This window comes from Podarcis liolepis (genome assembly GCF_965112155.1).
Source record: "Podarcis liolepis genome assembly, chromosome: 9".
Lineage (NCBI taxonomy): Eukaryota > Metazoa > Chordata > Lepidosauria > Squamata > Lacertidae > Podarcis > Podarcis liolepis.
Window position 1 is genome coordinate 15,702,034 of NC_139564.1, and position 23,919 is coordinate 15,725,952.

At 46.4% G+C, this 23,919-nt stretch overlaps 2 protein-coding genes across 7 annotated transcripts in view; one reads left to right on the plus strand and one right to left on the minus strand.

Moving 5' to 3' along the window:
* Window positions 1-87: 87 nt before the first annotated feature.
* Window positions 88-22,571, plus strand: NUDT9 (nudix hydrolase 9). Of its 6 annotated transcripts, none has more exons than XM_083458958.1 (9): window positions 88-139; window positions 368-454; window positions 5,907-6,143; window positions 8,701-8,796; window positions 10,007-10,093; window positions 10,665-10,776; window positions 18,360-18,506; window positions 18,977-19,061; window positions 19,908-22,571. In XM_083458958.1, the coding sequence occupies exons 3-9, from the start codon at window positions 5,947-5,949 to the stop codon at window positions 20,099-20,101; spliced, it is 918 nt and encodes a 305-aa protein (XP_083315084.1). In that variant the 5' UTR covers window positions 88-139; window positions 368-454; window positions 5,907-5,946; the 3' UTR covers window positions 20,102-22,571. The 6 variants fall into 6 exon arrangements, with proteins under 6 accessions (XP_083315084.1, XP_083315081.1, XP_083315080.1 ...); XM_083458955.1 differs by lacking the exon at window positions 368-454 and adding an exon at window positions 3,386-3,566 and having other exon boundaries at window positions 98-326; XM_083458954.1 differs by lacking the exon at window positions 88-139 and adding an exon at window positions 3,386-3,566 and having other exon boundaries at window positions 361-454.
* The window catches only part of LOC310685981 (uncharacterized protein), a 41,026-nt gene continuing 39,668 nt past the window's right edge, over window positions 22,562-23,919 (minus strand). The window contains exon 11 of the mRNA XM_083459140.1: window positions 22,562-23,216. The gene's annotated coding sequence lies outside the window, so the exon portion shown is untranslated. The remainder of the gene's footprint in view (window positions 23,217-23,919) is intronic.

Sequence of the window (23,919 nt, forward strand, 5' to 3'; positions counted from 1 at the left end):
TATTGCTTATTCTCAGCCTCTTGGATGGTGTGTGAGTCTATATTTCTACCTCTATGTGTGGAAAGGCGAGAGGGCAGTGGTAAAGGCCTGACGCCTCTCCTTCATCTGAAACCCAATCAGAATACGGGCGACGTGTGACGTAGAAGCGCTTTTTGTTTTTGTTTTTCGAGGAAAGGTGACAGGCGACGTCAACACATCGCCACCCGCGCTGCCCTATCGACCATCCAGAATAGGCGGGGCGAACGAGACGCCGCTAATCCCCTGGCTTCATTTCCCTGAGGGGTGGAGGGAGGCGGGGTAAAGGCCACACGGACGTGGCCCATTGGGTAAGGGCGGCGACAGTTTTTCTTTTTTGTCCCCGTCGCAGCCAATCACGGAGCAGAGATTTGACTGACGGGGGGCAAAGGCGGCTTGGGAGGAAAAAAAGGGCTGAAGAGAGGAAGCTTTGCGGGGGGTGAGTGCTGAGGCGAGAGCGAGAGGGGGAGGGGAGGCCGGTTCTCTCCCCCCCTCGCCAGTTCCCGCGCTTTTTTTCCTATATAGATAACGCGAATGTCAAAAATAAATGAGATGCGATCTGTATTTCGGTTCTAGAAATATGTATGCAGAGACGCGTATACATACGGGACAAATGTTACGCGGCTCTTATCTAAACCCGCATTGATCTAGCTCTCCCTTTCCTCTGAAGCGCAAAGCCCTCGGTTTAATCCACGACGACCCTGCGAGGTAGGCTCGCCTGACAGGAGGCAGCCCCGTGAGCTTTAACGGCTGAGTGGGGAATTTCATATTTCCCTAAGATTTACGGTATATGCACCACTTCATAGAAAAACAAAAATCAGAACAGAACACCTCAGAGCAAAAAAGATAAAACAACAAAACGTATTTATGCCTCGGCTATTACTTCAGTGGATATTTATTCTGTTTATAGAACTGTTTCTATACCACTCAATAATAATAATGATCCCTATGTTTTTAACTTTTTTGGGGGTAAGCTGCCTTCAGTCAAGGAAAAAGACGGGGCGTAAATAAATATATAACAATAGTTACTTCAATGGATATTTTGTTTATAGAACTGTTTCTATAACACCTAATAATCATCCTATGTTTTTAACTGTTCTTTTTTTTTGTAAGCTGCCTTCAGGTTAAGGAAAAAGGCGGGGCGTAAATAAATATATAACAATAATTACTTCAATGGATATTTTGTCTATAGAACTGTTTCTATAACACCTAATAATAATAATCCTGTTTTTAACTGTTCTTTTTTTTGTAAGCTGCCTTCAGTCAAGGAAAAAGGTGGGGCGTAAATAAATATATAGCAATAGTTACTTCAATGGATATTTGTTTACAGAACTGTTTCTATAACACCTAGTAATAATAACAATAATAACCCCTATGTTTTTAGCTGTTCTTATTTTTTATTTGTAAGCTGCCTTCAGTCAGGGGAAAAGGCGGAGTGTAAATAAATATACAGCAGTAATGATGATATGGACTCAAATGCACAAGAAGGGAGAGTCTGACTAAACATTAGGAATAGCTTCCCCTTAAGAAAACTCCATTGAGTTTTTTAAAATAAGAGGTTGGATGACCACCAGGGATTCTTTGGCTGTGATTTCAGCATTGCAGGAGGCTCAGTTAAATGACCATGGGGTGTTGGGATCCTTCGAACGCTACAATGTTATGAATATCAGGGTGTTTTACAATGCAAAAACATAAGACATCCTTTAAAAAAAATGCAAATAGTTGTTGACTGGCTAGTCAAAGCAAGCCTGTCCGAATATAGTAAAGCAGCCTTGTTTGTTTATGGGTTTTATCCTGTAATAAAATGTTTCTGAACCGTCAATACATGTGTAGAAGAATATTGCCACCTGCACCCTGCTGGTTATGATGCCAGGTGTATAATGTTGCCAGATACAGCTTTAGTGCAGGCGCAGAAAAAGCTAAACTTGCTAGAATGTCCTCTCCTCTTCAGCTATTAAAAGCACAAGTTTTTTTGCCCTGGTACCCAGTATGAAAATGTCACAATATAATTCAATGCCTATAGCTATAAAGTACTCCTACTAATATAATTGCAAGTGTTCTGCCTAGTTGTAAACACAATTTAACAGTTACGTAAAAACTGCAATACACTTTTTGGGGTGGGGGGAGGGGGACGACAGTCCAACCCTGTGATATGTCAATGAAAAATGTTGACTAATGTTAAGGATTTAAATCAGTGCTTTCTAATCCGAATGGTTTCTTTAATTGCCACAAAAACCAAGATGCAGTCTCCCATTTGTTACCGGAAAAATCCGAGGGCTCCCTTGGACAAAAACAAAGACACCAACCAGGATAACTTGGAGCAAAACAGCAGCCTGTAGGCTTGGCCTTTATTGAACTGTTTCAACAGGGTATTCCCCTCACTTGCAGGAGAGAGGAAAGACCCAGAAAGATGGTGTGCAAGACCTTATAAAAACTTTTGAAATTCCCATCCTCCAGGTCAAGCCCACCCCCAGAAACATCATGCATACATTACAGAAAGGAGGGGTTGACATCATGCATACATTACAGAAAGGAGGGGTTGAGGGAGGAGTTGTGGTGGTAACCTGAGTGTCCTGTCACCTGGCTGGTTCCTCCTTTCCCCCTGCCCATGAGTCACTTCCAGGAGACAAAGGGGAGTTTGCAGTTTCCTGCCCCCAGAGGGAAGATCTGATCATTGTCCTTTGTTTCAGTCTGTGCTGAATCCACTCCCATATGCAAGTTTTTGTGATTTTGATTGTCTTCTGTCTGGGATTATCAGGGTTGACATAGCAACTGGGCAGGGCTCCTGTGGATGTGCTGGGATGATGAAGGGATTATGGCTGACCAGAATCAAGTCACCCCCCCCCTTTGATAGTCCTTGTCATATGGAGTCCGATATATGGTTGATTTTCTATGAATTTATAACAGAAATGTGGCGTATGTAGTGTGTGAGTGTGAGTGTGTGTGGAGTTTGTGCAAACAGAATGATTGGGGTGGGGGGTTCCTGCTACACATTTAACTCAGTGGGACTTACTCCTGTGAAAATAAAAATAGGATTGCAGTGCAGTCTTATTTCATCTCATACGTTGGTGTATTTTGCAAAATGGCTTGTCCTAGATAAATAATGCAACAGCCAATACTTGTGGAGATTAAAATGCAAAAATGTGTTTTATCTTCGGCCACACAAGCCGAATCTTGGGGGCGAGTTTACATAAAATAAAGGTAGCAAGTCTTATGTACCGTAATATTCGCAACAATACCTGCCTTCCGCCCCATAATTTGTATAAAGTATAAATTGTGAAGTGAATTGTCAGTTTGTCTTGCGGGGAATGGAGAAGGATCAACACATACTATGCTAAGATGTTTTCTATTTGGTTTCCTGACTTTCCAGGTTGCTCCACAACTGGTGGGCATTTCTCTTTGAGCTTACTGCATGGGATGGCAAGGGGTTTCCTGGCCCGGACGGTTACCGTGGTTTCTCTCACTGTGACTTTAACTGCTGTTGCTGCTAAGTCTTCTTCCTGCACTTACTTCTACCCACTATTTCAAGCAGCCAGGAATCTAGCCTACAGGTATTTGTCCCAAGATCTAATATTACACTCCTGCTTTCTACATAGATCAGTGAGCAAGGGCTCCTAGATGTGTGGGGAATAATGTCAGAATGATAATGCTGGTAGCCTAATAGTTTTCACAGCCGACTTAATTGTATTGATATGGAAAATTAATAAAATGTATTTTAATTTTATACATTTTAAATGTAAGCATAAGGAATTCTGAGTTATTCTAGCTAGCACCTTTAAGCTCCTTGGCTAGAATGTTGAAATCTGGGAGCAAGTTTGCTTCTTGGTGAAACAACTGCGTAGCGGAAATGGAGCCTGCAACAAAACGTTGCAGTGTATTCTCGCCGCCTAAAAGCAGTGCTCTTATTCAGGTTTCCAGCCACCACACCTTCCTCCAAAATACTCCATTCCCTCTTTCCCTTGTCCCCTAATTGTCCTTTGCTGACTTTCTTTTCCAACTAACATTCAGTGTTCCATGGCTACTGATCATACTCAGTGTTCATTAATGGTGATGGTGAGTTTTCCCTTCGGTGTGCATTTTAACCTTTATACACATTTGTTGTTGTTTAGTCGTTTAGTCGTGTCTGACTCTTCGTGACCCCATGGACCAGAGCACGCCAGGCACTCCTGTCTCCCACTGCCTCCCGCAGTTTGGTCAAACTCATGCTGGGAGCTTCGAGAACACTGTCTAACCATCTCGTCCTCTGTTGTCCCCTTCTCCTTGTGCCCTCAATCTTTTCCAACATCAGGGTTTTTCAAGGGAGTCTTCTCTTCTCATGAGGTGGCCAAAGTATTGGAGCCTCAGCTTCACGATTTGTCCTTCCAGTGAGCACTCAGGGCTGATTTCCTTCAGAATGGATAGGTTTGTTCTTGCAGTCCATGGGACTCTCAAGAGTCTCCTCCAGCACCATAATTCAGAAGCATCAATTCTTCGGCGATCAGCCTTCTTTATGGTCCAGCTCTCACTTCCATACATCACTACTGGGAAAACCATAGCTTTAACTATACGGACCTTTGTTGGCAAGGTGATGTCTCTGCTTTTATACCACCTCCTTATTTCTCAGTAACTGTGGTTTGGCTGCAATCCTATCATCACTCACCCATGGCTCAGTAGCAGAGGAAGCAATATTGCCTTTAAAAAAATGTATCTCCCTAACTAAAACAACTAGAAATGTACTTTAGTTCTTCATTTTCATTTTTTTTTAAAAAAACCTGATAATTTATTAAGGAATGACCGCTCCCCGCTTAAAATGGGGGGCGCCCTTTGCGTGGACGCGTGCAGCCCCTAGATCTGGAGCGGCTCCAACAGCATAGGCTTGGCTTTGCCTTCCCTCAGGTGGGATACCTGGAGGTCTCCGCCTACCTCAGTCAGTTGTCCAATCCCACCTGGGGGAAGCGTTGCCAAGGGGACCAGGCCAGGTAGGGGAGGGATTACCTGCCCACACAATAGAGGGAGGATCTTACCTAGGAATCCTCACTTGGCTCCAGAGCTTCTCCTGGAAGGACTTCAAGGACTTCCTCGCTCCAAAGGTAAGCCTGGGGCCTTTGGCCTCCCCCCCCCCGCGACAGGGTTCCCAAGGGATAGCGGGGAGGGGGGGAAACGGATTTAAGGATCCCCTTTTAAAGGGGATCCTTTTCCCTAGGCGGGCCCTGATGCCCCAGAGTGCTGGGTGGTGGCACGGGGACCCCTCTGGCTGCCCCCCATGCCTACGGGGGCGCGTGGGCTGCATGGGGGGGGGGAGGCAATGCCACACGCGGCCCTTCCCTTTCCTTGGTTTTGTTTTGTTTTTTTGCAAATTATTTAAGTCATTTACTAAAGTGTCCCCATCCACCTTCCCCCCTCTTTGAACAAACGAGCATTAGAAAAGTTCACCATGCCACCCCTATAATACCCATGAGCACCATACTTGATATTTTATTTTTACAATGTGATGAAACTACAGTTTGGTTGATAGGTCAACAGCTTGTGTAAGGAAATTTCCACCTTCATAGAATTATAGAATTGCAGAGTTGAAAGGGACCGCAAGGTCATCTAGTCCAACCCCCTTGCAATGCAGGAATCTTTTGCCCAATTTGGGCCTTGAGCCTATGACCCTGAGATTAAGAATCTCATTTTCAACAGACTGGGCCATCCTCCTGGGGGAGGATGAACTTTCCCCACTTGCCCACATTTTTAACAGTTGGTTATTTAGCACTTAAATCACACAAGATGTGGAGTTTTCCTGGATGGCTGTGATATTGATGGTGTTTGTGTGCAATTTACTATGTATGAAATGTCCCAATCCTGCAACGCACAGCATTACATCAAGTTTATTTTCCCCTTTGTGTGCAACTCCTTCTATTTTTCTACAGCCCATCTTCAGAAAGTTGGTTTCACAGCAAGGCTGCTAAAATGTCGAATTGTAAAGATGCAAGAGAAAATTTGCATAACAAAGCAAGGACCTCCCCATATCCAGGATCAAACATTGAGCGCAGCAGAGTTCCCAACGATAAGGTGGATTGGTCAACTGAATGGGAGGATTACAGCCCTGTGGAATATACAGCACAATCTGTTTTGGCAGGACCTAAATGGGCAGATCCAGAAATTGGGTGAGCACTGTTGGTTGACTAATGGGGTGCAGTAAAAGGGGAGGGCTTGTTTTTGAGAATGACTTCGCTTTTGCTTGACTAAAAGTAAATGGTGGGCATAATATTTATGAATGTGACCATATATTGCCTTCGTTCTTAGTTATAAGAGAGAAACTGTTGAAAGAGGAGTTGTGTTCAGTTATTAAGTTCTCCAGGGAGGCTGCTGAATAATAATAATAATAATAATAATAATAATAATTTTGTTATTTATACCCCGCCCTTCCTAGCCAAGGGCGGGCTCAGGGCAGCTAACAAGCAATAATACAGTTCCAGTTCAGGTTATTTATACCCCAAGACTTAAATGGGACTTAAATTTTGGACTAAGGGAGCCACAAATGCTGCAGTTAGAATATGCAGTGCTTAAGCTCACCATTGTGGAAATAGCTTGCTGTACAGATTTTGGCACTTATAGGGTAAATTTTGGAATCTCGTTGACACGTAAAAATCCAGCTCTGTTCATTGCACTTCTAACTGTAGTTATATCAAGGGCAGCAAATATTTTATGTAAGTTTTGCTAATGCATACATGCTTTCTGACAGTGGCAGGGAGTCATCTTCTTCCTTCTTTGGCGATCACTCGTAGCCGAGTAAGATTGTCTTCCATGAACACGGTCTTAACAGTGAGTCCGTAAGTGACTGTGGAGGCCTATTCTGGATCCACACCTCCTTCCACAGTGGGGACATAGGTTTCCGGGTGGGAGTCGATCATGGTGAGAGTTTGCCAAACGTGCCTTCCTCTTAGGACGTTTTTCCCTTTCGTCCTGAGTTCCAGCGTCTTCAAAGTCCATGACACTTTTGGTGAGAGTGGCAGGGAATAATGAAGGCTCAAGGGGGAAGCCCTCCCTTCTGCTTGGTGAGTTGGCACTGCCACTTAATCCTTCCAGCTGTTGACTAGCAGCTAAACTTAAATATAGCAGCAGCTTTGGATAAGGTGCTTCCTTTATCTTATTTCGTCTGGTAATAGCAAACGTATTACTAGGCATGAATACAATTCCAGAGGAATTGTGCTGAGATCCTACAAATTAACCAAAGTGTTTAATTTTGATATGGGGTGGTGGGATTGGGGAAGCTACCAACAGTACCCAAGTTAAGCACTTTATAAATTTGTAGGGCTTGTTCACAATCAACAAATGCAAAAGTAAAGGATGCATTCTTTAATTTTATCATGCATTTGATATTGTATATATTTATTGTGGCATGCCCTTTTTCAGAGGTTCTGGAAGGTAGAAAACACATTTTTTAAAGAAGTTCAAAAAAATCATTGCATGCTTGTGGGAGAATTTAAACAGTTGCCGTGAGTCCCCATCCAGCACCATCTATACCACACTGGTAGCTTTAAACTACCACCTTTTATTTATTTTGTTTCATAAAATGTATAGACCACTTAGTTGTAAAAAACAAAAACCCTCAAAGCAGTTTTAAAACCTTAAGGAGATTTACTAGCTTAATTCCAGACCACCAAGTGACAAATCGAAGCATGAAGGTCTTACTTTACTAGAAGCAAAGTTATAAATCTAGTCCTCTCTTGGTTTACATAATGGAGGAATTTATCATGCATTGTCCTGCATGTACTGAAGGCTTATTTGCAGGCCAGGGTGACAACTGAGCCTAGCAACATAACTTGGCTGTGTCACAGGGAAGAACTTTGCCATTTTCATATAGCACAGCTACCTAGTGTCCCCAGATTTTAGCAGCCACAATGCTAAAAATAAGCATGATTTGAAAAAAGCCAAATATTAGCATTGTTTGTTTAGTGCAAAATTGATGTCATTATGGCTTATTCTTTTGAACCATTAAATAACTAGAGGTTTTACCGCTCGCTCTCTGACTGTGAGAAAATCAAGAGCCGGTCAGCAATCAAGCAGCTGCCAAATTGTTGCCAAACAAGCACTGGCCTTGGGCTACAAACTTCTTTATGTACGGGCTAGAGAAGGAGACAGCTTTTGTCTAAAAAAGATAGGTCAGATGTGCACATGCTTGAAAGCAGAATGCTTCTCCCACCTACACGAAACTCTAGGCTGTCCATGCTAAGCTTTTAACTAAGTTGTCTGTAACTGGCATCTGTCAAGCAATGAAAAATGAAAGTCTGCCCTTCATCATTGCATTAGGTAGGTCCTGGCTAGACAAAGATGGCATGTGCCCTGCAACCATCCCAAAAAGAGCACCCCAACACAAGTCTAATTCCCTACATACCTGCACACCACAAACTTTTTCTAACAGTTGGCACACAAACTCATGCCAAACACATGGATATCACAGAGAAGCACAAATGAAATGAGCAAGCTAAAGAGCACACACAGTAATGCGAAAACAGACTGAAGAATCTGATAGACAGTTTGAGGATAGGGCAAAAGGATTACAGTAAAGGACATCTTACCAGATAGGATTGGGCTGCCAGGTTGTGATCCTGAATACAGCTAACATTGGAAATAAGTTCCATAGAAACTGGGATGTTGGTAATGCACATTGAAGGGTTTTAAAATTGTTTATTTCAGTTTTGTTATTATTTTCTTGAAAAGGGTGAAAAACTTTTCTCCAAAGTTCAACGAGAAGGATGGGCAAGTGGAGAGGAGGAGCCAGAATGGTTTCTATCACGTGGAAAATGAGAGGCCCAGGTATTTGACATTCTGCGTTGGTGCTTGTGCATGCATCAAAAGTCTGTGAGTGAAGGTCTTGATCTGATCACATACCTTAGTGGAAATAACCTAAGAGGTCAGCACTGATTCACTGGTTCAGAATCCTGGTTGCCTGTCTGCTAAAATGTGTGTCCAATACATATTTGCAAGTTTCCAAGTTAAAACTCTTCTGAAGCTGTTTTCTGAAGCCTTGATTGCCATTAGGACCATGGGTTTAAAAGACAATTAAAAGAGCATAACTTCAACCAGTATTGCTATTATGTGAAAGGCAAAGTAATGGTTGTTATGTGGCCCAAGTGTAAAGAATGAAGCAGGAAGAAAAGGTTTATCTCATGCTGTTTCATAGCTCCATGAGTTGTTCTTGATAATGTTTTTCTTAACTGTGTATTTAATGTAAACTCCTTGATAGTGCATTAGGCATGTAAACCAGATTATACATTCTTATTCCTCAGAAAATTATATTCAGGACTTTAGCATTTAAAAAGAAAACACTGAAACTATTACATGCTTTTAAAATGCATTCTAAAAAATGAGAATATAAGAAAAACATCTCTAACAAAATCTTGAATACCCTGTAAGCCATTTGTTCCCAATCATCCGCCCCCCCGCCTATTGTAGCAATCGTAATGCAGTGTGCTAGATGCTGTATTTAATTGCTTTTATTTCTTACATAGTATTTTATAATAATACTATTTTCATCCCTTACATTGTAATACAACAAAAAGATATGAAAAATAAGATGAACGATTAAAATGCAATTAAAAATCAATATGAATACTTAATGTAGACATGCCGCGGACCACCTGAATGAAACTCACAGACCACTGGTGGTCTACAGACCACAGTTTGGGAACCCCTGCTATAACACTGTCATAACACTGTTTCGTTAAATATTTTTTAAAATACATATGCTTCGAAGACCTATTTTGGGTGCACCAGAGAGGCTAGACATGCCCAGTAGGGTTTTGGTCTTTGAACAGCAGATCCATCCCGCTCCCAATTCTGTATCACAGACTGCATTTGAAAGGCTTCCATGTTTCAAAAGTAGTGTGCTAAGTGGCATTTGGTTAAGAGGGGGCGTTGCTGTTCAAGAAAGATGAGCTGCAATCTTCTTTGGCCATGTGGAACTTCAGTTCTGTGGGCCTTTGGATCATATCCAGGCATTCATTTGTGCTCTGTTGTTTTTCAGGAATCCTGTAGGCAGGACAGGATTAGTGGGCCGAGGTCTCTTGGGGCGTTGGGGACCAAATCATGCTGCAGATCCTCTTGTAACTAAGTAAGTAATATCATTCCAGATGATGTCAAATGGGAATATTTTACGTTCAAGTCAATATGTGAAATATTAAAAATGCTGATCATGATATTGCTTCTAATTCTACTTTAAGATGACTTAAAAAACTATATGGAAGCAATTGCTATGTTGCCTGAGCCCCCACAATGCATCCTTGCTGAGCAGACCCAAGGTTTCCACATTCATTTCAGTTCCAATGTTCTGGGTGGGTTCAGACAGAATACCAAACTGTGGAACTGTATGAATGAGCCCAGAGCTCACACACTCTCTCCTTCTTCTCTTCATTTCCTCTGTTTACCTCCCTCACTTCCAGTTCAGCAGCAAGCCTTACATTTGCAACTGCAACAAAATCCGGCGAAACATGGTTCAGAAGTAGCAGCAAATTGTGTCTTGCAGCTAAATTGCAAGCAAGAGAATCTGAGCATGTGGTGTGAGTGGGAAGTATGCAGGCATTGGGGCCATAGCTATGGTTTGATGTTACATCTGAAGTGGCATTTTCCTGCATGTCTTGAGCTGAACCACAGATTAATCTTTTTTCCCCTGTTACTCTTTGCAGGTGGAAGAGAGACGGCAGTGGCAATAAAGTAGCTCACCCAGCATCTGGCAAAAGTATCTTGCAGTTCATCGCAATCAAAAGGAAGGACTGCGGGGAATGGGCCATTCCAGGGGTGAGAAGAGAGAATTGACAGAATTGGCTTTAAAAAATGTGCTGGTCTCCAAAGGACTCTGTGTGTGTGTCACAGCTCCCTTTCTCGCTAAGCATTTGAAGGATTACTAAAATCTTCACCAGGAGAGGGGAAACTTTTTCATTCTGAGGGCCACATTTCCTTCTGAGGGCCGCACACTAGCTCCTGTACATACAGTGGTACCTTGGGTTACAGACGCTTCAGGTTACAGACGTTTTAGGTTACAGACGCTTCAGGTTACAGACTCCGCTAACCCAGAAATAGTACCTCGGGTTAAGAACTTTGCTTCAAGATGAGAACAGAAATCGCGTGGTAGCGGCGCGGCGGCAGCGGGAAGCCCCATTAGCTTAAGTGGTACCTCAGGTTAAGAACAGTTTCAGATTAAGAACGGACCTCCGGAACGAATTAAGTTCTTAACCCGAGGTACCACTGTACCCCTCTGTATTGATTCCTGCATTGCAGGGGGTTGGACTAGATGACCCTTGAGTCCCTTCCAACTCTATGATTCTGTGATTCCTTCATCCAGATGAGCAAGAGGTACTGTCACAGTTCAAGGGCACATTGCAGCCAGGCAAAAACATGGGTTTAAAGCAGAGCCAGTGGGGACTGTGGCTTGCAGAGAGTGGTGGCAGTCTGGGGAAAGTTCTGAGTGCCGGATAGAGAGGTCTGAACAGCTGCATTACCCCCCACCCCCCGCCTGAGGTTCCTCACCCCTGAGCTACACCCAGAAAAACTTACAACACTCAGCAGCTGGCTATTCATTGTTACATGGCATATTAGGCTGTGAGTAAGGACATAACTGACATGTCGAGAGATCTGTCATCAGATATCTCCATTGTATTTCATTTTTTAAAGTATCATCTGCCGTTATCACATTTCATATCATCCCTGCCTCACCTCTTGATATGGTTTTTATAATGATAATCGCTGTCAGGGGTTTAGAAGCAGAGGCACGGGCAAGGGAGGAAACAGAGAGCGAAGGGGAGGAGGCAGAAGAAAAGATGAGTGATGACGACGACCCGAGATCTCCTAGTCTTTCCAGTGAATCAGAGGATTCACAGAAAGGAGCACCAGTGGCCAGGGCAAGGGGGGAGTCTAGGGGGGCACCCCAGGAAGATAGAGCCAGAGGGGACTCAGGGGGGAGCAGCTGGAAATCGGGACCAGCGTCACCGCCAGGAAGCAGGGAAGAGGAAGGGAGCCAGGGGGGAAGCGCTGGCAGCTCACCACAGGAGGGAGGGCATGAGTCAGGAGTGGCCACACCTCCATCGGGGAGCGAAGAAACGGTTAAGAGGAAAGTGGAAGGTTGGGCGCGCGCGCCAAGTTCAAATGCAGAGGAAGGCGGCGCAGTAAGCAGCCCCGAAAGGGAACCAGGTCCTAAAGCCCGGCGCAAGGAGGCAGGAGGGTCCGGGTCAGCGTCAGAAGAATCCCGGAGGGAAGAAGCCCCGGGGGGTAGAGGGACCCAGAGGAGGACAGTCAGGCGGAAAAGGTGGAGCAAGGCTAGGATATTAAGTTGGTGCACACGGGGCGGAGACTCAGACGGAGCTTCGCCGATCTAGCTACTAGACGTAGAGTTGCGCGCAGCAGCGTGAGAATGGAAACTGTAATTCAATAAAGACTTTTACTTAATGATCGCTGGCTAGCGTGATCCTCTGTGAGCTAGGATCTTCAAGCAGCTCTGACAGTAAGCTCCGTCTCAGTATTGTGGGCATCTACAGCCTCGAGGAGGGGAGAGAAACAGGTGCCTACTAGCGAGCTCACGAACGGCAGACGACATGACGGCTGAGCAGCAGATAGAGGAACTCAGAAAAGCAGTGGCACAACTGAACGCCAAGGCTCTCGCATCCAGGAAGAGAGAGGAGGAGGCAGCTGCCGCCTGCAGGGATCTCCAGGTCAGGTTAGACGTGCTGACAAAGCAGACACCCCGGCAGGAGGGAATTGGGTTGGCGAGACGGACAGGCGGGCTGGTCTCTCACTTCGATGGGAACCTGCAACAGTATCCCAACTTTAGAGCCGACGTACTGTGCGCACTGCAACTGCTGCATAAAGACTTTAGAGATGAGCAAGAGAGAGTGGGATTCATCATGTCTCATTTGCATGGGGATGCTAGAGCATGGCTACGCAATTTATGGAGAGATAAGGATCCGGCGCTCCAGAATGCAGATGCCTTTATTAAAGCGATGGATGGGTGTTTTTTATCAAGTATTGACGTGGATCTTGCACGGAAGGAGGTGCATGGGCTGAGACAAGGGGGGGCCAGCGTCAGGCAGTATCATGCCCGCTTTTTCGCCTTGGTCAGTGCCCTGGAATGGGACAGAGATTCGGCTCCTGTAAGAGACCTCTTTTGGGAGGGGCTGCACAACTCGATTAAAGATGAGATCGCGAGGGGGGAGAGACCCCGAACCACCCAGGAGGTCGTTCAGAGGGCACTGGCAGTGGGGGTGAGGCTGGAAGGACGTCCGTGGAGCAGGGACGAAGGGCGTGGAGGGCGCGAACCAGCCAGGGGCCCCTCCTTCCTTCCCAGAGAAGCAGCGCGGGCGCAATCCACGCCTCCGCCAGGAGGAGGAGCCGAACCTATGGAGGTTGGAGGTGCAAGGGCTCAGTCAGCAACCAGAGCCCTAGCACCGGCAGCAGTGAAAGCGAAGCCTCCTAGAGGGAACAGGAAGTGTTACGTCTGTGAGGAGCCAGGGCATATGGCAAAAGAGTGTCCCCAGAGGCTCCACAAGCTTACTGCAGCCTCGGCAATGGTGACTGCAGCAACGCAGCAAGGGGGACCACAGCAGGGAAACGACGCAGTCTGGCTGGAGGAAGAGGCCCTGGGGCCCAGCCAGACGTGTTAGTGACGCAGTCCCCAGAGGTTTTACAGCCCGTGAACCCCCTCCCGCCCAAACCAGTGGTGAGGCTCACCGCATCTCTCCAGCTGCCCAATGGAATCACCGTTGACGTGCCAATCACCATTGACTCAGGCAGCAATGCGGACTTTATAGGGCAGGACTTTGTCGACAAGCACGCTATACAGTTGCTGCCGGCCACACTGCCCCTGCAGGTTGTCACGGTGGATGGCAGGGAGTTGCTAGGGGGGCAAGTGGTGAAGCAGACGCCGCCCATGGCGATGCGACTTGGAAATCACAAAGAAATCATCAGCTTCAATGTCACTCAACTATCGGATACGCCCATTGTATTGGGAATGAGTTGGCTGGACAAGCACAGCCCAACGCTGGCTTGGTACCAGAGGCAGCTGATCTTCGGCTCTTCCTTTTGTGCTGAACACTGCATCGTGCCCCGGCAGGAAGGAGAGGAAGAGGAGTCACAGCTGCTGCTAGGCACGCTGCAAGCGATTCCCCACAAGTACGCAGAATTTTTGGAAGTTTTCTGCGAGAAGGAGGCAGACAGGCTACCCCCTCACAGACCATATGACTGCAAGATTGACCTGCTGCCGGGGGTGGCGCTGCCTAAGGGGAAACTGTATTCCATGTCAGAGGACGAGCTGCAGGAACTCAAACAGTTCATAGATCATAATTTGGAGCGCGGTTTCATCCGAGAGTCCAAGGCAGCGGGGGGCAGTCCAGTATTCTTTGTTAAAAAGCGAGACACGCCCCAAAAAAGACTGGTCGTGGACTATCGCATTTTAAACAATGGGACCAAGCCGTTGGACTTCCCCATGCCCCGAATCGACGACCTCCTGGCGAAGGTGCGGAAGGGAAAAGTGTTCACCAAGTTAGACCTGCGAGGGGCGTACAACCTCATTCGTATGCGGGAGAGAGATGAGTGGAAGACGGCCATGTTCACGCCACTGGGTACCTACGAATACAGAGTTATGCCCTTTGGATTGCAAAATGGCTCCCACGTTTTTCAAGCTTTCATGCATCACGTGTTGGCGGGACTTCTCTACAAGACGTGCGTCTGTTTCTTAGATGACATCCTGATCTTTTCGGAATCGCAGCAGGAGCATGACAGACACGTCAAGGAAGTGCTGACCAGACTAAAGCAACATAGGCTCTACGCCAAGCTGGAGAAGTGCCAATTTGACGTGACGGAGGTGGATTTTCTGGGCTACAAGTTGTCTGACAAGGGGCTCGCCATGGACAGCGCCAAGGTTCGCGCGGTATTGGATTGGAAGAGTCCACGCAACCGGAAGGAGGTCCAGAGGTTTGTCGGCTTTGCGAACTTCTATCGCAAGTTTATCAAGGGCTTCGCTATGCAGACAGCGGCCATCACAGACACGCTTAGCTCCAAGAAAAAGAAGTTCGTTTGGACAGAGGAGGCGGAGCAGTCCTTTCAGGCACTCAAGCGTCTCTTCGCGTCGGAAGAGCAGCTGCTTCACGTCAACCCCAGCAGGCCGATGAGGGTGGAGACAGACGCCTCGGACAGAGCCGTGGGGGCGGTCCTGCTGCAAAAGGACCAGCAGGGGGTGTGGCGACCGGCAGCGTTTTACTCCAGGAAGCTCAGCAAGTCCGAGCAGAACTACACCATCTGGGACAGGGAGTTGCTGGCCATTCATGCAGCGTTCAAAGCGTGGAGGCACTTCCTGATCGGCGCCAAGCACACGGTGCAGGTTTGCACGGACCACAAGAATCTGGAGCACTGGCGCACGGCACAGTTCCTAAACCAGAGGCAGATACGTTGGGCTGAGTTTTTTGCGAACTTCGACTTCCGCATAGAGTATGTCCCGGGGGACACTAACATCATGGCGGACGCCCTCTCCCGTAAGCCACAGTATCTGGAGGACGCAACGCCAGCGGCCGCCATGCACATCTTCGCACCAACAGTATGGGCGTGCGCCGCGGCCACCGTGGACCTGGAGGCGGTGCGACGAGCGTTGCAGGATGACTCCTTCGCGCAAGCAAAGATGGCAGAGGTGCAAAGGGGCACGGCTGCGGCCGACGGTTTCCAGCTACGAGATGGATTGCTCATCCGTAAGGGGGCCATCTTCGTGCCGGGAGACGACCTTCGCGCCAAGGTGCTGCAGCAGCTGCACGACGCGCCCACGGCCGGGCACTTTGGCAAGGAGAAGACGGTGGAATTAGTAGCCAGGGATTTCTGGTGGCCTGGAATGAGAGGGGAGGTCGCAGACTACGTGGCGAGGTGTGACACCTGCCAGAGGGCCAAACCAGTGCACAAACCGCCGGCCGGACTGTTGGAACCGCTGCAAACTCCGGTTGAACCTTGGGAAAGGGTGGCCCTGGACTTTGTCACGGATCTGCCCAGCTCGAGGGGCAAGACGGCAGTGCTGGTGGTGGTGGACCTGTTTTCCAAGATGGCGCATTTCATTCCGTGTGCTAAGGTGGCCACGGCGGAGCAAACCGCCAAACTGTTCATAGACCACGTGTTCAAGGTTCACGGTCTGCCACGGTCTATTCTGTCCGACCGGGGGCGGCAGTTCATCTCGAATTTCTGGCAGAAGCTGATGGGCTTCCTGAACGTCAAGATCAACCTGGCATCGGCGAGACACCCGCAGACCAACGGGCAAGCGGAGCGGGTCAATGCCATCATGCAGCAGTACCTGAGATGTTATGCAAATCAACAGCCTGCGACGTGGGTAGATTACCTGCCGCTTGCCGAGTTCGCCTACAACAACACGAAGCACGTGTCCACGGGGGTCACGCCGTTCTTCGCCAACAACGGGAGGCACCCCAGAACCTTCCCGGGACTGGAAAGAATGGGGGAGGGGGAGCCGCAGACAGCAGGTGCGTTCGCGTCGGAGCTGCAGGAAGTCCACGATCAGCTGAGGCGCCACCTGGAGCTGGCCAAGCACGCATACAAGGTACAAGCGGACAGGCACAGAAGGGTTGGCGAAGAGCTCCACGTGGGAGACTGGGTTTGGTTAGCAGCCCACGCAGTGCCGGCCAGGTCGTTGGCCAAGAAGAAACTAGGGCATAAACAACTGGGGCCCTACCAAGTCGAAGAGCAGGTCAACCCGGTAGCTTTCAGACTGGCACTTCCGGAGGGTTCCAGAATGCATCCGGTATTCCACAGATCGGTGCTCACTCCCTACAAGGCACCGCACAGGTTCCAGGAACCCGGAACGGCGCCGAGTCCGGTCAGAGACAGAACAGGGCACGCGGGAGTGGCACAGAAGGAGCGCATCAACGAAGTCACGGAGATTTTGGACTCCAGGTGGGGGGAAGAGGGGGTAGAATACTTTCTCGCCAAGGAGGGCACCCCGGCCAGTGCGAACAGCTGGGTGCCGGGCTACGCCTTGGACGAACCTCTGCTCAAAGACGAGTTTCATGCCCTCTTCCCACATAGACCCATGCCAGCAGACTTTTTCGACGACTGGTTTTTCACGCCCACGCTTTCGGCCAGCACGTTCCGGGGGTTCGACTCGGACGAGGACCCGACACGAGACGTCCGTTCCCCGGAGGGGTCACCCTCGGGATCTGCCTCAGAACCCTCGTATTGGTGGGACGATAGGCCAGAGGAGCAGTTCCGCAGAAAGTGGCTGGAATGCTCAGGACGAGCAACGCCGCCAGGAGGAAGTGAGGGAGAGACGGACATGGACATTTTCGGGGACGACCCTGGTTTCGAGCACGGCGGCACAGAGATGGAAGCGGAGGTGACCGTCGTCGACGAGAGCAGGGAGGAAGACCCGGGAGACTTCAGATGGAGGCCCGCCACGGGAAGCGACCGATATCCGACGTTCGTCCCTTTGCAACAGCAGCCCCCAGCTCCAGCACCGGAAGGAGGGGAGGGGGGAATGGGGGGCTTCGAGGGGGGGATGGATGTCAGGGGTTTAGAAGCAGAGGCACGGGCAAGGGAGGAAACAGAGAGCGAAGGGGAGGAGGCAGAAGAAAAGATGAGTGATGACGACGACCCGAGATCTCCTAGTCTTTCCAGTGAATCAGAGGATTCACAGAAAGGAGCACCAGTGGCCAGGGCAAGGGGGGAGTCTAGGGGGGCACCCCAGGAAGATAGAGCCAGAGGGGACTCAGGGGGGAGCAGCTGGAAATCGGGACCAGCGTCACCGCCAGGAAGCAGGGAAGAGGAAGGGAGCCAGGGGGGAAGCGCTGGCAGCTCACCACAGGAGGGAGGGCATGAGTCAGGAGTGGCCACACCTCCATCGGGGAGCGAAGAAACGGTTAAGAGGAAAGTGGAAGGTTGGGCGCGCGCGCCAAGTTCAAATGCAGAGGAAGGCGGCGCAGTAAGCAGCCCCGAAAGGGAACCAGGTCCTAAAGCCCGGCGCAAGGAGGCAGGAGGGTCCGGGTCAGCGTCAGAAGAATCCCGGAGGGAAGAAGCCCCGGGGGGTAGAGGGACCCAGAGGAGGACAGTCAGGCGGAAAAGGTGGAGCAAGGCTAGGATATTAAGTTGGTGCACACGGGGCGGAGACTCAGACGGAGCTTCGCCGATCTAGCTACTAGACGTAGAGTTGCGCGCAGCAGCGTGAGAATGGAAACTGTAATTCAATAAAGACTTTTACTTAATGATCGCTGGCTAGCGTGATCCTCTGTGAGCTAGGATCTTCAAGCAGCTCTGACAATCGCCCTCCCCAACAAAGGTGGGATTAGCCTCAAAGGGAAAGCATCCAGGCTCTGAAGGAAGTTGTAACAAGTGACAACCTTTTATTTTAGGGCATGGTAGACCCAGGGGAAAAATTGTCGGCTGCACTAAAGAGAGAATTTAGCGAGGAGGCCTTGAACTCCTTACAGAAAACTGAGGCTGAGAAGGAAGAGATGGAGAAACAACTGAACAGGCTGTTCAGTCAAGATTACTTTGTGGTGAGTGCCCTCTCTGCTCCTGTTATAATTTTGCAAGCCCATTAAATATTACATGCGAAGGTCGATGGAACTCTTTTCAATTACATTTCAAAGAGTAGCAGCTTCTTATTAAGCAGCTTTTGGTAGCAGGAAGTATAACAACCTTTAATGGACTGATTAAAATAATCTGTACAACATTCTCTCCACCCCGTTTTTAGTACATTTTAAAGAAAAGTGCTTTTAAAAACTGCCAGTGGCAAGCATACATTAAATGGCATTTCCCTTGTTCCAAGACGATACCTGGTGTGACTTAAGCATGCACCATTCAAAAACAAATATTTTTTTCTTTAAATTTCCCATCTCAGCTGCACATTTTTTGTAGATTTATTTAGTTGACAAACTCACGTGATTATCTGCCTAAGACTTCTTTAATTGGGCTAGAGCCCAAATAGTAAACAGGACAGTTGTCAGCCTGTATCTTGGCTTTCCAGGTATACAAAGGGTATGTGGATGATCCTCGTAACACAGACAATGCTTGGATGGAGACAGAAGCCGTAAACTACCATGATGAAACTGGTGAGTAAGGGATGCTGCCTTCCTTGTGGCCACACCCATTGTCATGTTGTTGGAACAAGGGTGGGGAACCAGGGGCCTTCAGACGTTCTGCACTACAATTCTCAGCACGAGCCAGCATGGCCAGTGGACAGGGATGATGGGAACTATAGTCTAACAACTGGAGGACCACAATTTCCTCATCTCTGTTAGAAGATGGGAAGGATAATAATTATTTTTCCAGTTGCTAACCATTTCCCCCCCACATTCTTGACTATAGGAAGTTGGAGGAGGACAGAAAAAGAAATTTAAGTAATACTTGAATGCCTAATTGTTGGCACACTTACTTGTGCATTGTTATGCTAGATTGTTATTTTTTTTAAAGTTCAACACTAAAAACCAAAAAAAGTTTCCTGATGACTAAGTGGCACATGAGTACCATTGCACAAAAAATGTCATCTTGTTATCATTTGTTGCTTTAAGTTTCAAGCCGACTCCTATGTTTCTGCATACCAAACCAGTCCATTGGTTCATGTAGCTCAGTATTGCAGTGGCTATTCAGATAGGGATCTTTCCCAGCTCTTAATCAAGATGTTAGTGATGGAACCTGGGACCTCCTGCATGCAAAATATGCACTCTGCCACTGAGCTATCACCCTTCCTTTGTGTTCAAGCCTGATTCCTTGGGACAAGGTGGGCTGTCAAATCTACAGAAAGTATGAGAACCTCTGTCACAAGAATATTCGGTGTTTACTTATGTCCTTTGCCATGGAAGCTGTCATGGGGTAGAAGTCCTGGTGGAGGATTTAGTGGGTTGTGCTGTAGGTTAAAAGGATTCAAACTAATGCCAGAATCTCTCTTTGCATAACAGGTGAAGCAATGGAGAATTTACAGTTGGAAGCAGGAGATGATGCTGGGAAAGTGAAATGGGTTGACATTGGAGAAAAGCTGAAACTCTATGCCAGTCATGCTGACTTTGTCAAGCTCGTAGCAGAGAAAAGAGGAGCACACTGGAGGGAAGATCATAACCTGGTTTGCCATGATGGGGCTGAGATCAAGGCCTAAACTAAAGCCTAAACATGGCTGATAGAAGTTTAGGGATGGAATGAGGTGTTAATACTGCTTTGAAGAATGAGATTACTGATGTATGGATGGAGAACCTACAGCCCTTCAGATTTGTTGGACTCCAGTTCCCATTAACCCCATCCACCATGTGCCAGTGGGCAGGGCTGATAGGAGTTGTAATCCAACAGCATCTAGAGTTCCACAGCTTCCTCATCCTTGTCTTAAAGCCGCAAAGGATGAGCAGCCAAATTTAAGTGAAGCCAAATCCCCATTAAATTTTCCAGTAAAATAAAATCAGTGTGACTTCTAAATGTCTAGCTTACGCTGCACGGTGCCCTCTCTTTCTATCAAGAAATATTGCTAAGGTATTCAAGAACACATTCTGCATCCATTATACGTAAATAAAAACATGTATAAGGGTGTGGTTTTTGTTGATCAACAGGAGTGTTGAGAGGTATTTTACAATTATAAAAATTAACAGCTGCAATCAGTTTTACTTCCTGACATTGATCTAATGTTCTGGAAATAACCCTTTAGTGTCTGCGCTTAATATTTATTGCCATAATCAGGAAGCAATTTAGGTTGCGTTCCTATGCACTTAATCTGGAAATAAACCCCATTGAACCCAGAGGGACTTGCTTCTGAGTAAACCATGCACAGAGTTGCATTGTGTATCTTTAAATCATAATCTGAATTATCTCTTGTTCATCATACAAAATAAGCCACCGTACTATTGTTGTTTTTACCACACTGATCCTAGTATTTGTAGAGAAGGGAAAAGAGATCTTTGGTATAATCGCAAAGAAAATGTAATATAGGATTTGACCCAGGAGCCTATGATTGAGGAAACAGAGGGCAACACAAACATATTTTAAAATATTTACTTGGCTGAATGAAACACACCTCTAGGCTTAGCTCATATTGGAATGAAACACTCCAGTAAGCTTATCTTATATTGCCATTTCCAATTTTTTAAAAAAGTGGGAGCTCTTTTAATTATTCTCGTTTCCTGTACTGGCTGAGCTTTCACTGTTTTGGCTACTGGAGAATATTTTGATATACAGGAACTAGATGTTTTAGTGTTTGAACAGAAGCTCTCTGGACTCCAGTCACAGAATATTCTTGTTTGAAACCACCAGCAGTTTAGAAACCTGCTTTCAAGCACTTAATATTTCTACCACCAAAGTGATTGTAAACTACCTTGGACCACTCTAAAGAATAGCTTTGCCTCCGAGCCACTGTTGGAGTGTCTTCATGCCATGGCCTGCCTAAAGGTCATTATACTTTGGAACCGTAATGACAAAGTCTTATCAACAAATCAATAACGCTAACCTTTTATGCCAGCCAGCTTCTCATTGGTTATACTGTAGTGCTTAGTTTTTTCTTATGAACCTTTGGCTAAAGTTTGGGATGGCTGTTCATTATGTACCCTTCTATTTGTTATGTCAAGCTGCCAATATTTTCTGAAACACATAACGAAGTGGTTTTATTCTTTGACTTTTGAATAAATTACACAGCAGCCACAGTTTCTGGCATGCCTTGCCTTCTGCATATGTTACCTGTTTTTGCTTTGCTCCGACAGGCCCAAAAACACCATTGCCCAGCAATCGTTCTTCCATCCCGGAGTCCTGACTCTGGACAAATGGGAGGGCAAAATGCTGGAATACAATATTACTCAAGCCAGCAGCACAACTGGATACCTTCATCTGCCCCAGCCACAACAAAACACGTATTTACCACATTGGTCTCTACAGCTACTGTAGGTACTGCAATCATCCAACAGCTTGACCTCATCCCCAAAGGCACACTGCTCCGTTGGCTCCCGAGGCAGACTGATGCCAACAAAATCCTGTCATTGTAAGGAGAACGTATGCTCATCATCCTGGGAGCTGGTTTTTAATCTTTTTGAATGTGATATGACCTCCATTTATTCCGGAAGAAAAATTAACCCAGATATCAAATGTTTGGGAAATGCTGATATAATAAAACCATCTGGCTCACACCTTATGCTAAGGTTTATTGAACAATTTTTTGTATTAAGTGTTATATATAAATCCTGCACAGCAGCTTAACAATGGTTTGTTTATAGCATGAAGCCCTTAGCTTATGAACCTTGATTTGTTTTAACCAAGGGTTGGCACTATGTGAGAATGCAACACCATTCTTTAACCATAGGGGTTTTTGGGGTTGTTGTTTTTGGCCTCAGACATTCATCAAGCTGCCAAGTCCTTTGCAGCTAGAAAACAAGCCATGGTTTGTTCAGTCACTTGTGGAATAACACATTGTTAATTGTGGTTCATTAAGCAAACCACGGCTTACTGTTGTGTGCAAACTAGGCCAGCACTGTGGTTAGGCTTTGTTAGAAGCTACTGAATCTACATGGAAGAGAAAAACCCAAAATACTGAGGTGTGAAAAATTGTGATGTGTTGATTCTGCTCCAAACAGACCATAAACATAAATTTGATGTGCTCATTTGTATTCTTTATTCATGCAATTTTTAAAGGGAATACCCCTCCCATTTTCCAGCAAGAAACATAAAAGATATTGTGGGCTGGGTACTGTTAGTTACATCTTAGTACCGTGGGACTTAAGTTAGTCATAACTAATTTTTCTCATTGCTTGGAATGGAATTCAAACACAATTAATTGAAAGTGACCTATTTGACTGAAATCTGTTAAGCGAGACATTTCAATCACTGAGGCAGAGCAGCAAACCAAAATTTATGCATTTCTACCAATGTGTTACACAATGCAGCATTCATACATTTATCATCTTTAGTGGTGGTAATGAACTTTAAACCCATAGTTAAAACCCGTGGTCTTTTCTTTTAAAATTTGACAATTTCAAAATGGAACTCTCAGTGCTTACATTTACCCAATCAAATATGAACACTGCTTAGATTACAAGCTGATGCCTTTATATTGCATTAGGTGAAAACAATTCTTCACAAGAGATGACAGATGGTGTATCATTGTCAAAAAAAGAAATTTACTATTACTTATAGCCATTTAAAGCAAACAACTGCCATTCAAGATGCATACAAATGTGGCTTGAAGACTGCAGCAGGGAAGTAAAAGCAGGCATGGAGCACATCCTTCATGTTCTTGCTGTCACCTTTAGAACACAAAATCAGATTTGAAGCTGAACGAATCTCTTAAACTGGGTTTAAAAAGCATAGGCAACAACTCTTTCTCTCTTTTTTGCAAGATCCCATCAATCTACTCTGCTTCACTCTGTAGTAGAGCATATACTTTGTACCTAGAAGATCCCAGATAGGGTTAGGAAAAAGACCTCAGCCTGAAAATTCTAGAGAGCCATTGCTAGTTAATGTATACAATATTGAGCTTGATGGACCAATAGTCTGATTTGATGTGTGACAGAGATTTACAAGCTTGCAGGGCCGGCCCACCCATGAGGCAAGGTGAAGCAACCGCCTCAGGCAGCAGGACCCACAGGGGCAGCAGATGTAGATCATTATTCTCCTCCTGTTCCTGATGTAGATCTTCACTCATCCCTTCTTCCCTGGCGGGGAGGGGGGTGCCTTTTTGTGGTTTTCCTCGGACATCCATAATGTCTTGGGCTGGCCCTGGTCACTTGTCTCATTGCGCTACAAATCTGCTCTCCAATTCAGCCAAAGCAAAGTCCTTGAAAATCCCATTGGTTTCTGCTTCACTGAAAGCCATGGGGCACCCAGCCCAATTTTATGCATTTTTACTTGGGGATACAATCAAACCTGCTCTCAATAGGATTGTAGCCTTAAGCATTTTTAAACATTCACTGGAATGTGTCCTGAATAAGTGAGGGAAGTTGGCACACA